The sequence below is a fragment of the Panicum virgatum genome, chromosome 1K (genome assembly GCF_016808335.1).
Source record: "Panicum virgatum strain AP13 chromosome 1K, P.virgatum_v5, whole genome shotgun sequence".
Taxonomy (NCBI): domain Eukaryota; kingdom Viridiplantae; phylum Streptophyta; class Magnoliopsida; order Poales; family Poaceae; genus Panicum; species Panicum virgatum.
The window spans coordinates 55,351,002-55,362,952 of NC_053136.1; the positions used below are offsets into that span (position 1 = coordinate 55,351,002).

The 11,951-nt window shown below is 51.7% G+C and overlaps 1 protein-coding gene and 1 pseudogene across 1 annotated transcript; both read left to right on the top strand.

The window, feature by feature from the left end:
• Positions 1–716: 716 nt before the first annotated feature.
• On the top strand, positions 717–2,945 carry LOC120645902 (extensin-like). The gene has a single exon (XM_039922619.1). It carries the CDS (start codon positions 903–905, stop codon positions 2,526–2,528), a length of 1,626 nt encoding a protein of 541 aa, XP_039778553.1. The 5' UTR covers positions 717–902; the 3' UTR covers positions 2,529–2,945.
• Positions 2,946–5,336: 2,391 nt separating this feature from the next.
• LOC120645922 lies at positions 5,337–8,746 on the top strand (annotated as a pseudogene).
• The last annotated feature ends 3,205 nt before the right edge of the window (positions 8,747–11,951 follow it).

Here is an 11,951-nt window from a genome sequence, read left to right on the forward strand (position 1 = left end):
ATGCGGCGTCACTCGTGACGGTTTCCATTTTCAGATTATTTGGTCCTGTACAACATGAGCATTTCAGGTGGCTGATTTCCCCCCCTACCTAAAGGTTTGACTCAAATTATGCTACTAATATACTTGTACTAGGTCATACCTAATTGTGCTACTCAAATTATGCTTAGGGCTCGCCAGATTATGGGTGGTTAGCATCTAGTAGCACTGATTGTAAGCAAATATCTTCATTTCTTTACTGGAACCACTCTACATGCATAATCGCAGCGGATGTATATACCACTGAATCATTTTGTATTTGTACGTATTCAACATTGCATGCGTGGACGCGTAATTGCCGCGGTCATGTATCATTGAATACCTCCATAATTTGGAATGTAAATATTGCATATATTTAAGATTTCTCCTATATTAGTATTGCAATAACGATGATTGTTGCTTACCTTAACAAACCAACACGCTGGTGTTTACTCCCACCAATTCCTTCCATTCAAGTCACAACCAGGTTGTTGGGGAAAAGATCCTCCCACAAAGAAGAGCGCGGATTAATGGAAAGAAAATGGAAAAGTGAAAAGAAAAGCCTGGGCCCACCTCACCAACACACACACGGACACCTCAATCCCAACTGTCCCCACACGCCTCCCGACGCAAGCAAGGAAGGCGAGCCGAACCCGGCCCGCCAAAATCCCGGCGCCCCACCCCCCACGGCCCCCAGTCAAGAAACCCCTCCTCCGAAACCGCCACCCTTCCAGAATCCCAGCGACGGCCGCTAATCACATCGCCCCCCGCACCCTAACCCGGCACTAATCACATTCCCCACCTACGTTATAACACCCTCCTTCTCCCCCACCCCCGCGCCCCCTTCCAATCTGAAATTCTCCACCCAACCCTAGCCGCCCGCCGCCATGGCCGAATCCGGCGACTCGTCCCCGCACTCCGCCGCGGCCACGGACGACACGCACCACGACGGCTCGGAGTCCGCGGCGGCGGCGGCGGCGACGGCCACGGCGGCAGGGCACGCGCCGCCTCTGCCGCCGGCGAAGGTGCGGCTGATGGTGAGCTACGGGGGGCGCATCCAGCCGCGGCCCCACGACAACCAGCTCGCGTACGTCAACGGCGAGACCAAGATCCTCTCGCTCGAGAGGCCGCTCCGCTTCGCCGACTTCGCCGCGCGCCTCGCCGCGCTCGCCGGGAACCTCGGGGACATCTGCGTCAAGTACCAGCTGCCCGGGGAGGACCTCGACGCGCTTGTCTCCGTCACCAACGACGAGGATCTGGAGCACCTCGTCCTCGAGTACGACCGCCTCCACCTGCTCCGCCCCGCTCCGGGCTCCGGCGGCGGCTCCAACCGCGGATCCACGCTCCGGCTGAGGGTCTTCCTCTTCCCCGTCCAGTCGCCCCCGCCACCGCCGCAGCCAGCCGGCCTCCTCGAGCCCAAGCCGCAGCGCCACTGGTTCGTCGAGGCGCTCAACAACGTCCCTCAGCCGAAGCAGGAGACGTCACCGTCGCCCGTCCCCGTGCAGCAGTCGCCGCCGCAGCAGAAGCAGGAGTCGGTGTTCGCCCAGCAGTCGTCGCCGCCGCAGGCGAAGCACGAGACGGTGTTCGTTCAGCAGCCTCCACCGCAGACGGTGGTGCACATGCCGCCGCCTCAGCCGCACATGGTGCTTGCGGTGGCGAGCCCCGACTACCTGTTCGGCCTCGACAACGGCTTCGTGCCTCCCCCGGCGGTGAAGGTGAAGGATCCGGCCGGCGAGCCGCCGACGGTGAGGGAGAACGTCCCCGTCGAGTTACCCGCCAAAAACGACGACCGCCATCCCAACCCCGCGGGCGAGCACGTCGCGGTCTCCCCTGTCGTCTCACCTGCCGAGTTCCAGCGCCAGATCCAGGAGCTCGAGAAGCTGCAGGTCGCCGAAAACGGCACCCACCAACCACCTCCTGCGCCAGCGCCTGCTCCGGCCGCCGCCCCCGCTCCCGCCCCGGTGCCCGCACCCGCCGCCCTTCCGAGGAACGGGAGCGACGACTCCCTGACCCGCGCCTACCCTCCCGCGACCGCCACCCCACCCGCTAACGCGGAGTACTACCTTCCCAAGTTCCCGGAGAAGCCCCCAGTTCCACCGCCGTCATCCGCTCCTCCTGTGACGGCGTACCTGCAGGTGCCGGGCAGGTATACATCCGTTGCCCCTGGCTCCGGCGCGGACCATGCCCCCGTGTTCTTCATCCCGACGCCCCATGGGTACTTCGCCGCCACCGCCTCCCCTGGTGCGACCTCCTTCCCCGCCGTGTACGCCGTCGCGCCACCCAATGCCAACGCCAACGCCAACGGGAACGGCTCCGCCCCGTCGCCCGCGGTGTCGAATGCGACGGCCTACGCCCCAGCCCCGCAGGTTGCGTACGACAGCAACGGCCGCGCCATCTACTACACCAGCATGCTCCCCCAGTATCCTTCTGCTGTCAATGGCATGTCGGCGTCGGGTGCAGTACTCGGCACAGAGCCCACGAAGCCGGTGGCTGTGAAGCCGACCGTCTCCTGATCACCACAGCTTACCTCACCTTACCTATCGCCCATGGATCAAAGGAGTTTTCCAAATTTTCTTTCATCCGTCGCCCGTCAATATCCGTTAATACCGTGTCTGTTGGATTCGTTATTGTCTCTAGTATTCACCTATATTTTTTCCTCCCCTTTTTAATTGTCTAGAGTTTTTGGTTTGGCGTTCCGGATCTATGATATGATGCAAAAACTATTAGTAGTTCTTTGGTGTGCTTAGATGTACATACAGAGTCTGTGGACATAATGGATAAGTATTATATTAGCTTATTGGAGAGTTGAATTCCAGTCGAGTTGTTTAACAATCTTGAGGTGTCAGCTGCTATATTTGTTAATTCTTTGGGGGTTGCTACTGTATCGATTAATGCCAGAAGTTCAATGCGGGCTAGTTGCCCATGTGATCTCTCGGTATTCCTGCACTCTCTGTGATGAGCGTGTATCTTGTTTCTTTGTCAATAGCTAGCTGCTCCCTCATGGGCAACTACAGTGATTTCCTGCGCTGATCACAGGAGATCAGCTGGGTGCATTTATGTATGTATGTACTGAAGCAAATGCTGGTCGTGTGGCTGCTGTAGAAGTTACTGGATGCATGAAACTTTGGCTGCTGTAGAAGCAAATCTTTCGTCCAGATGAGCAGTTAAGAGTTCTGTTTTAACTTGCATGACAAATGTTGTCATCCTGCTGAATTTTTTTTTATCATTCTTCTCTTTAATTAATTAATTTGGATGAAATGGTGATGCAGCTGCTTTTTGTTTGACATGTCAGTGAGTGCTTGTCGCTGACAATCGTCCTCACATTTTATTGTGTTCAATCTTTGTTAACAATAGTTCCCCTCCGCATAAGCTCATGTAGTAGTCGACTGATAATCAGTAATGGATAACTAGTCTCTCCATCAAATTAGTTGTGCCAGATCTGGTTCTGGGCTGGGATAAAAGAGCTAAGTGAAGCCCCATAAATGTATATAAATTCTGTCCTCAGAAATGACACTGTTGCAAGTAGCACTGATATGTACTCCTAGCTCTCCCCTAGAAAGGCGCATCGCCTGGTTCCCGCCCATTGTCACCTCCACCGCATTCCCCGCGCCGTGCCTGCTTCTGCTTTGACACAACACAAGCGCGCTTCCTTCCTCGGAGACGCGCTGTCCCGCTGCAATCCCATGGTTGAGTTGAGCTTGGATGCCGATGCCCTGCATCGGCGAGAGGATCTTCCATTCTTTCCATGTCCATCTATGTATCATGCCTATGCCCCTTTTCGGCAAAGATGTTGACATGGCTTTTGACCAAAGCCAGCCATCGTCGTGCCCTGCCCTTTCCCTGTGCGGATTATCGCCGCCTTTTACCACCTGATGACGACCTGGCTCTTGGTGTGGTGTGGGATCACCACTCGAGCCCCTGCAGGAACCGTGGCAGAACTTGGATCAGAATCCTCGCCATGTGCCCTTGTGCCGGCCTGGCTCTGGCTTGGCAGCAGCTGAACTGGAAGACGAGCGCTGTTGTTGAGTCACCTGAGGTCTGGAGGTGTCGAGTCCAGCAGCAGCATCCAGCGCCCAGCAGGCATGGCGCTGCAAGAACCCGGGAAGGCAGCGACGGGCGCGGCACATGGTAAGGCATGGCTCTCCATCCCCCTTCACACCGATCGCCCTGTTGGGGGCGCTCGCTCGGTAGCTTATAAGCTTTGAATGCGGACTCGTTTAGTTGGCAGGTTACCGGGGCATTAATCCTGTTTGGTGATGGTGCTCATGTGCCTGATGTGAGATGGCAGCAGCCGGCGTCGTGCGTTGGGGATGGTGGTGGCTGCAACTGCCGAGAAGCAGGCATGGGGGTGCCATTAAAGGGCTCTGAACTCCTCCCTGGCTGTGCTTATCTCGCTTCGTCCCTGCAGAAGTTCTGCAGCTTCGTCAGAAAGCGACAGTGCTGTGTGTTTCTGCAGAGCTGATGGGAGATCGCCGATCGACCCCCCTTGATTGCTCGGAGATCGTAGTTTGCTCAGGTTGTTGTCTGCAGGCAGCAGGCTGCGTGAGGTGTTGTCTAGAGGAAGAACGCCGTGCGCGAGGATACCGTCGAGTCGACGTGGCGGGGCCGGGACAGGGGAAGAAGAAGAAGGAAAGGTTGTGTTGCTTTCGAGCTGTGCCCGTCGTTCCCCTCCGCATGATTGTTGTCCAGCGAGCTGTCACGGGATCATGATATCTGGCGCCCCGCGGTGCATGCACTGGTGTCTGAAAGTGCAAGCATGTCTAGCCTGGAGTGGATGATTCCAACGATCTTTTAGTGCAAAAGCATCACCGATCCTTTAAAACTGTTAGTATGTTGAAGAGGTGTCTGAAAGTTTATGAAAGTAATTAGTACGTACTACACTGCATGCAGGTGGATGGTGCGGGCAGAGCAATGCTTTTTTCAGAAAAAAAGGAAGCAGCGCAAACCAGTTGGCAGCGGATGTCCTTCACTGCATTATAGCGCCTCTGGCTCTCTCTCTCTCACTCTCTGTTGCACGCCAATACAAACTGGGATTGTCACGGTAGAATAAGTATGCCCGTGCTGAGAACTTTAAGAAGAAGGATGGATACGAATGATTTGGTCATGTGAAGATCGCTGCCGCCTCGCTGGTGTTGAGCGTTCTCTGAAGAGGGCTTTTGCCATCCTCTCTTGGAACGCAAATGGCCATGGGCCGATGTGGGGAGCTGCAGCAGACAGAATTGGGCCTTGAGGCTTGGAGTGGTCAGGTCAAGGCCTGTCGTGGCCCAGAGGCCACGAGGAGTTGACATGCGTGTCGGGCCGGCCTTAGAGAAAACTGTAAATACATACGTACATTGGGCTGGCAAGAAGAACTGGTCCGCCGTGTGTGCAGCTTTACCCCCACTCCACTCCACTGCCGACTTGTCGCCCACAAGAAACTGCGCGGGCCGGTTGCGCAGCCCACCGGTGCGTGGCCCTCTTCTCTTCGCCAGAGGGAGAAGAGAAGCACGAGTTGCTTCTGCCTGCCGCCGTCAGCCTCTGGCTGGCGCCCACTGACCGCCAGGCGCCAAAGACAAGAAAGACGTCAAAGGGTCGACGGCTCTCTGAATTTCGGCGTGGATTCACTGACTTCCTGAAGCAAAGTCACAGGTGACTTTCTCCTTGTTGGATGCCACCCATTCTCCATCCAACGGCTGCTGTTAAATTCCTTAGGCTTTTCACTTTTCAAGCACAACGTTTAGCACAGATGATGGTTTTTAGCGCAAATAAGAGCCCAGCTTGGAAAGAGGAACGTGCCCAACTTAGTATAGGAGACTATAAACAAGAAGGAATGAGTTGAAAACTATATACACTTTATTTTAGTGCAGAATTAAACCACCATTGCACTTTAATATTTTGAACAGTTTCGTGTTACAAAATAAGAAAATAATATCTTCCTTAGACTTAGATCGTGCAAGGAATTTTATTTCTTATTTATAATTTTATATTTTTGTTACTACACGTTCTATGAAAATAAGAAGAGATCGCAACTCTTTCTTGTTACGCATTTTGTTTCAAAAGTCAATTTTCTTTTCAATATATTTCTTTTCCCAAATTCTTATTTTTGCCTTTCCACCCATGCGATAGAGAGCAAATGAAAAAGGAGCTATTTTTCACTTAAATGGTAAGCTTTGAAATAAGAATAACAGAATAATCATGAATTCAGCTATTTTTTTCGAAATCTTTTCTGGGCCCCGGAGTGAAGCTGGACGCCTGGATTGATTGGTCTTGTATTGAGTAAGCTAAATTCTGCAGCAGCCGTTGGATGGAGAATGGATGGCATCCAAGAAGTGAAAAAGTCACATGTGACTTTGCTTCAGGAAGTCAGTGAATCCACGCCGCTCAACTTTCTCAAACATGGGGCACCACTATACCGTAAAATTACAACCCTGGCAACCGCAACCACTTTCCGGCCGTTCCAGGAAAAGCAGCTCGTCAACGGACAGGCATTCCTCCTGGCTCGTCTTCTAGTCAGCTCTGCCCAGGTCTTGATACTTTGGGGGTATACAGAATATTCGGTCACGATTACCTGTGCCGGTTTACATGTTCCGTCCGGCGGCAGGGGGTCGCCCGTATCTGGAGTGAGAAGATTCTCAAGGTTTTGGACTCGAGTACCCCACGACCAAGGACGGAATCTTGGCATCTGCTGCGCGCCTTCTCCACGCGGCCGCGACGCCCCTGAATTCGCCCAAACCCACCGGCGGCGCGTCCTTGGCCTCGTGCTGCCCCCCTCCACCACCCGACCCGCCGCTGAACGAACACAGGAGTGAGTGCGCCGGAAACCTCTACGTAGTCTGGTCGGCGCCATGCGGATGCTGTGGTTCGCGCGGAAGGCAACTCGCAGTTGCGCCTCCCCCAACCAAGACCTCCCCTCTCTCTCTCTCTCTCGGCCACAACTAGTACTAGCACTGCCTGGTGGTATAAATACGGGCAGCTACCATACAGGCCAAGGTCACACAAGAAAACAAGATCGATCGAGAAGAGCAACAGAGAGACCGAGGCTGGTCCATCCCAACCAAACTCCACATTCCAAATAGCAATTCCGAGTTGACAAAATCACCATGTCGTCCTATTCCAAGCCCAACAATGGTGAGGAGCAGCTGGTCTGCGTCACCGGGGCAGGCGGCTTCATCGGATCGTGGGTGGTGAAGGAGCTCCTCCTGCGCGGGTACCGTGTCAGGGGAACTGCAAGGGACCCTGGTGAGTACTCCTCCTACTGAACACAGTCTCTTTCTACTGTCACGGATTGATTCAGAATAACGCTGCTAAATTTTCTCCCTGGATGCCTGCGCGTGCCCAGCTGACAGCAAGAACGCGCACTTGCTTGCGCTGGAGGGGGCCAGGGAGAGGCTCACCCTCTGCCGCGCCAACGTCCTGGACTACGAGTCCCTCCGCGCCGCGTTCAGCGGCTGCCATGGCGTCTTCCACGTCGCCTCCCCGGTGTCCAACGACCCTGTCAGTTTACTTTTCAGTGCTCACAAACCCTCTACTACTCCAAGCTACTACAAGCACATCGGTCGTGTGTGCTTACGTGCGATCATGTTGCAGGAGCTCGTGCCGGTGGCCGTGGAGGGCACCAGGAACGTGATCAACGCCGCCGCGGACGAGGGCGCGCGCCGGGTGGTCTTCACCTCCTCGTACGGCGCCGTGCACATGGACCCCAACCGGAGCCCCGACGCCGCCCTCGACGAGACCTGCTGGAGCGACTACGAATTCTGCAAGCGGACAGATGTAAGCTGCCACTGCCAGCCTCCTCGATCTCTTCCTCCGATTTCTGTCACAAAGGCGAATTCAATCCATATTCATCCGTGCTTGCTTTGAAATTAAAAACAAACGTGCAGAACCTCTACTGCTGCGCCAAGATGATGGCGGAGATCACGGCGACGGAGGAGGCGGCGGCGCGCGGGCTGCAGCTGGCGGTGGTGGTCCCCTGCATGACCATGGGCCCGATGCTGCAGCAGACGCTCAACTTCAGCAGCAACCACGTGGCGCGCTACCTCATGGGCACCAAGAGGACCTACCCCAACGCCGTCGCCGCCTACGTCGACGTCCGCGACGTCGCGCGCGCGCATGTCCTGGCCTACGAGCGCCCCGACGCGCGCGGCCGCTACCTCTGCATCGGCACCGTGCTCCACCGCGCCCAGCTCATCGCCATGCTCAGGGAGCTCTTCCCGCAGTACCCCCGTCACGGCCAAGTGAGTTCATTCGCGCCATGGCGAGCACCCTCTGTTTCCGTTTCTGTTTCTGTCGCCTCTCCGTGTTGTGCTGTGTCCACGCGTTGCTGACTCCGGAAACCTCGCTCTTGTTTTCTAGGTGTGAGGACGACGGCAAGCCAATGGCGAAGCCGTTCAAGTTCTCCAATCAGAGGCTCAAGAACCTGGGCTTGGAATTCACTCCGCTGAAGAAAAGCTTGTATGAAGCAGTGGTGTGCATGCAGCAGAAGGGGCACCTGCCGGTCATCAGGGAGCAGCAGCGTGCATACTTGTAAAATCCGGCCGCGCGGGGGATTTCCAAGATGAAATAAACACAAGGACATTGCGAATTTAGTATACATATTTTTCAGTTATTCATCAGGTCTATCTATTACGTTTTTGGAAAAAAATCATTCTTATTTTTTTCTATTTGGTGAAAAAGGAGGGGTATTTCTTACTGGAAGCATTCTTGTTTGATATCATACTCATGTAAAACTGTTAATGTGATGGGTAATAAGGTGCTTAAAAATACTTGATCTGTTGGCAATTGAATTCAGGCTGTCTCTTCCCGTTACACAAAGCTTAAATCCATCTGTATGAAGGCAACCGGAAGAGCAAAGCTATATAAACGCCCTTCGTTCCGGAGATATTACAGAAATTAAAAATCCCATGTCCATATTATATTATAAAAAGGATTATAAAATCGTCTTCTTAAATCTGTGCTATAAAATTTAAAATATTTGAAATTATTTCTCACTAAGAATATGCTCACCGTACCCCTCGGCCGGAGAGGTATGTAAAGAGGCGTGGAGATGCATGGTTTTGACGTTTCTCAAATATTGCTGTTGAAATCCTAATACTTATGTTACTCGCCTCCCTCGCTCATAACATCCAACAATGAATATTTTGAACGTGCTTGTTGGAACGCATGTTTGGTGATCAAGGGCTTCAACAAAATATTCTCGCGTTACAAAGAATTGAAGAATGTTCTCATGTTCTCCTCATCGGATTGGTGATCAAAATTTTCAAAAAATAATGTTGACACATTTCATTTGCACCGTACCCTGGTACTGCACCTGACGGTCTCTTCGTTGATTGCCGAACGGGCTTCTCACGTTCCAAGGCTTGGCTTCGGACGATCTCCTCGCCGGACTCCCACCATGCCGCGCATGATGGCCGCCGAGCCCGACAACCACCAGGCCGTGTTGGATTGCACCAGTTCGCGGTCGAAGACCGCCGCACCATGCCCGACGCGCACTTCTCCGTGCCAGACGGCCGCCGCACCTTGCCCGACGACCGCCGTAATGGATGGTAAAATTTGATATTTAATACGTGTAAGGATCGTGGCCTAAGAAGGGAGTTGAATTGAGACTTTTTTAAATTTCTATCAAGTTCTTAACCTAAACTAGTATTGCTCAATCTATAAATTTGAAACCTAGTCACTAGAGCATGCTAACACAAGGTCCTTATGTAGGTAAACACACTATCATGATCATGTTGCCTAAAAGATATCACACTAGCAAGATCAAAACCTAAGTAAAAGCTCGCACTACCATGCAAGTTGTCCTAGTCAAACTACAAGCAATCAAAGACAACAGTAACAACAAAAGGATTTAATTGCTTGAAATAAAAGTAAGAGACACGAGACAACCGGATTTTTCCTGTGGTATAGAGGAGTTGACGCTCCCCCCTAATCCACGTTGGAGCACACACACAAGGGTATAGCTCCCTTACTTCACCAAGGAGCAAGTGATCACTAAGAATGCTCTTTCTCCATCTCCGGAACGGCGAGTTTCACACCGTATACAATCTTCTTGTCTTGGGGGCTCCCACAAACACCAAGAGCTCACAAAGAACCTCCCGATCACCAAGACCGGCTAGGTGCCGTCAAACACCAAGAGTAACAAGCTCCTAAGCCTTCACTTGACCTACACTCAGTTGGCCCTAGCTCAAGCACACTTGCAAAGGATGGATTCTTCAAGGTTGAAACACAAACAAATTGCTAGATCTTCTCTTGTTTGCTCAAAGCACTTTCTCTTCTTCTCAAGGGTGGCCTCAAGTATTCAGGGTGTCAAAGGCAACTGAAATGAGCCATGTGGTGCCTTTATATAGAGTGGAAGGAGTTACATAGCCGTTGGAAGTCCACTGCAGAAAAACCGTGAGCACCGGAAGAATCGATGGGTGTCAGTTTTGAGACGTCGGTTCAACCGGTCTCTCTGTGTCCAAATTGTAGCCGTTGGGATTCTGACATAGTGTCCAGGCTTGCTTCAATGCACCGGTGCATGCTCCGTAGGGGCATCGGTTCAACCGGTGCTGAAGAGGTTCACTGATCAATTCAAACAAGCTCTCTGTAACATAGGACGTTCAATGCACCGGTGCTTTGATTCCGAAGCGTCGGTTCAACCGGTGCTGAAGAGAAGTTGAAGTCCACCAAAACATGCTCTCTGGAACAAAGAACTTCTACTGCACCGGTGCTTACTTTTTTGACCATCGGTTCAACCGGTGCTAGACTTGATTTCTGCCTTCATCCAAAGAAGATAGACCGACAGGGCATCGATCCTTCCGCCAAGCATCGGATGCTCCGACGCTAGGGCACCGGTTCAACCGGTGCTGCTGTTTTTTCTGGTTTTCAGCTGAATTGACTTGGATTTCAATGTAACTTCGATTGTTTCTTCTTCCAAGTGTTGTGTTAACTTCTATTGACCATCTTGAGTTGTTTTTGAGCGAGTGTGCAAGATTTCTAAGGCCAACTCAATTTTGATCAAGCTACTAACTCATGAACCCCTCTTAATAGTATGGTCAAGAACTAAAAACTATAAACCCTATCTAAATTAAGTGTCCTTCATCTCCTGGTGACACTTGAGATTAGAAAGGTCCTTAATCTTTGAAATTGAGTCATTGGCACGCATGATTGTTCCGAATTGAGGGGTCTCTTTTCACATTTCATATGAGACTAAATTAAACAATAATTTTTCCTTCAAAACACACGTTAGTCGCATATGGTTGTTATTAATCACCGAAATTTACCATTTACATCTATCGGCCTAGATGCACTTCAATACTGCAAATATGCGGTTGTGGCTCGAGCTCGAGAGCTAAAGAAGGTCCATGAAGTCCACGCTTGTCCGCTGAGGGCCATAAATCTGCATTAAATATATGTAAGAGTACTAAGATGGCATGTGCAATTGAGGATCCGTTTTCTTTTGCTTTGGATGCTCATCAAGGGTGCCGCGTGTTGCTATGGACAAAAATAAATTAAATCATCACGGATGGCTGGGCTCCCGAGCAAATTGGAGTGATGAGCTGGGATCGTCTGGAGAGGGTATGGGTCCTCTCTTTGACGTCTGAAGGAAAGATAAGCATGTAAGGAGAACCAAAGGAGATCCTCAAGTGACGAGTATGGGAGAAAAATAGAGGAATTAAATTAAACTCTCGTGTGACATGAGAATAAGCTTAGAAGAAAATGTGTTGCATGAAAGGAAGGAGATAGTGACAACTCAAGCTAGCCTAATTAAAGGTAAAATTGGAAAGTAACCACCCCGATCCGCATGTGTACCAATATCGATTCATTGACGATTGGATCAGTTTATTACTACTAGATTGGATTTGGAACATTTCGTGGATAACTAAAGGAAAGATAAGCATGCAAGGAGAACCAAACCAAAGCCTCTAGTGACCGAGTGTGGAAGAAGAAAAAAATAAAGGGAATAAATTAAATTCTAGTGT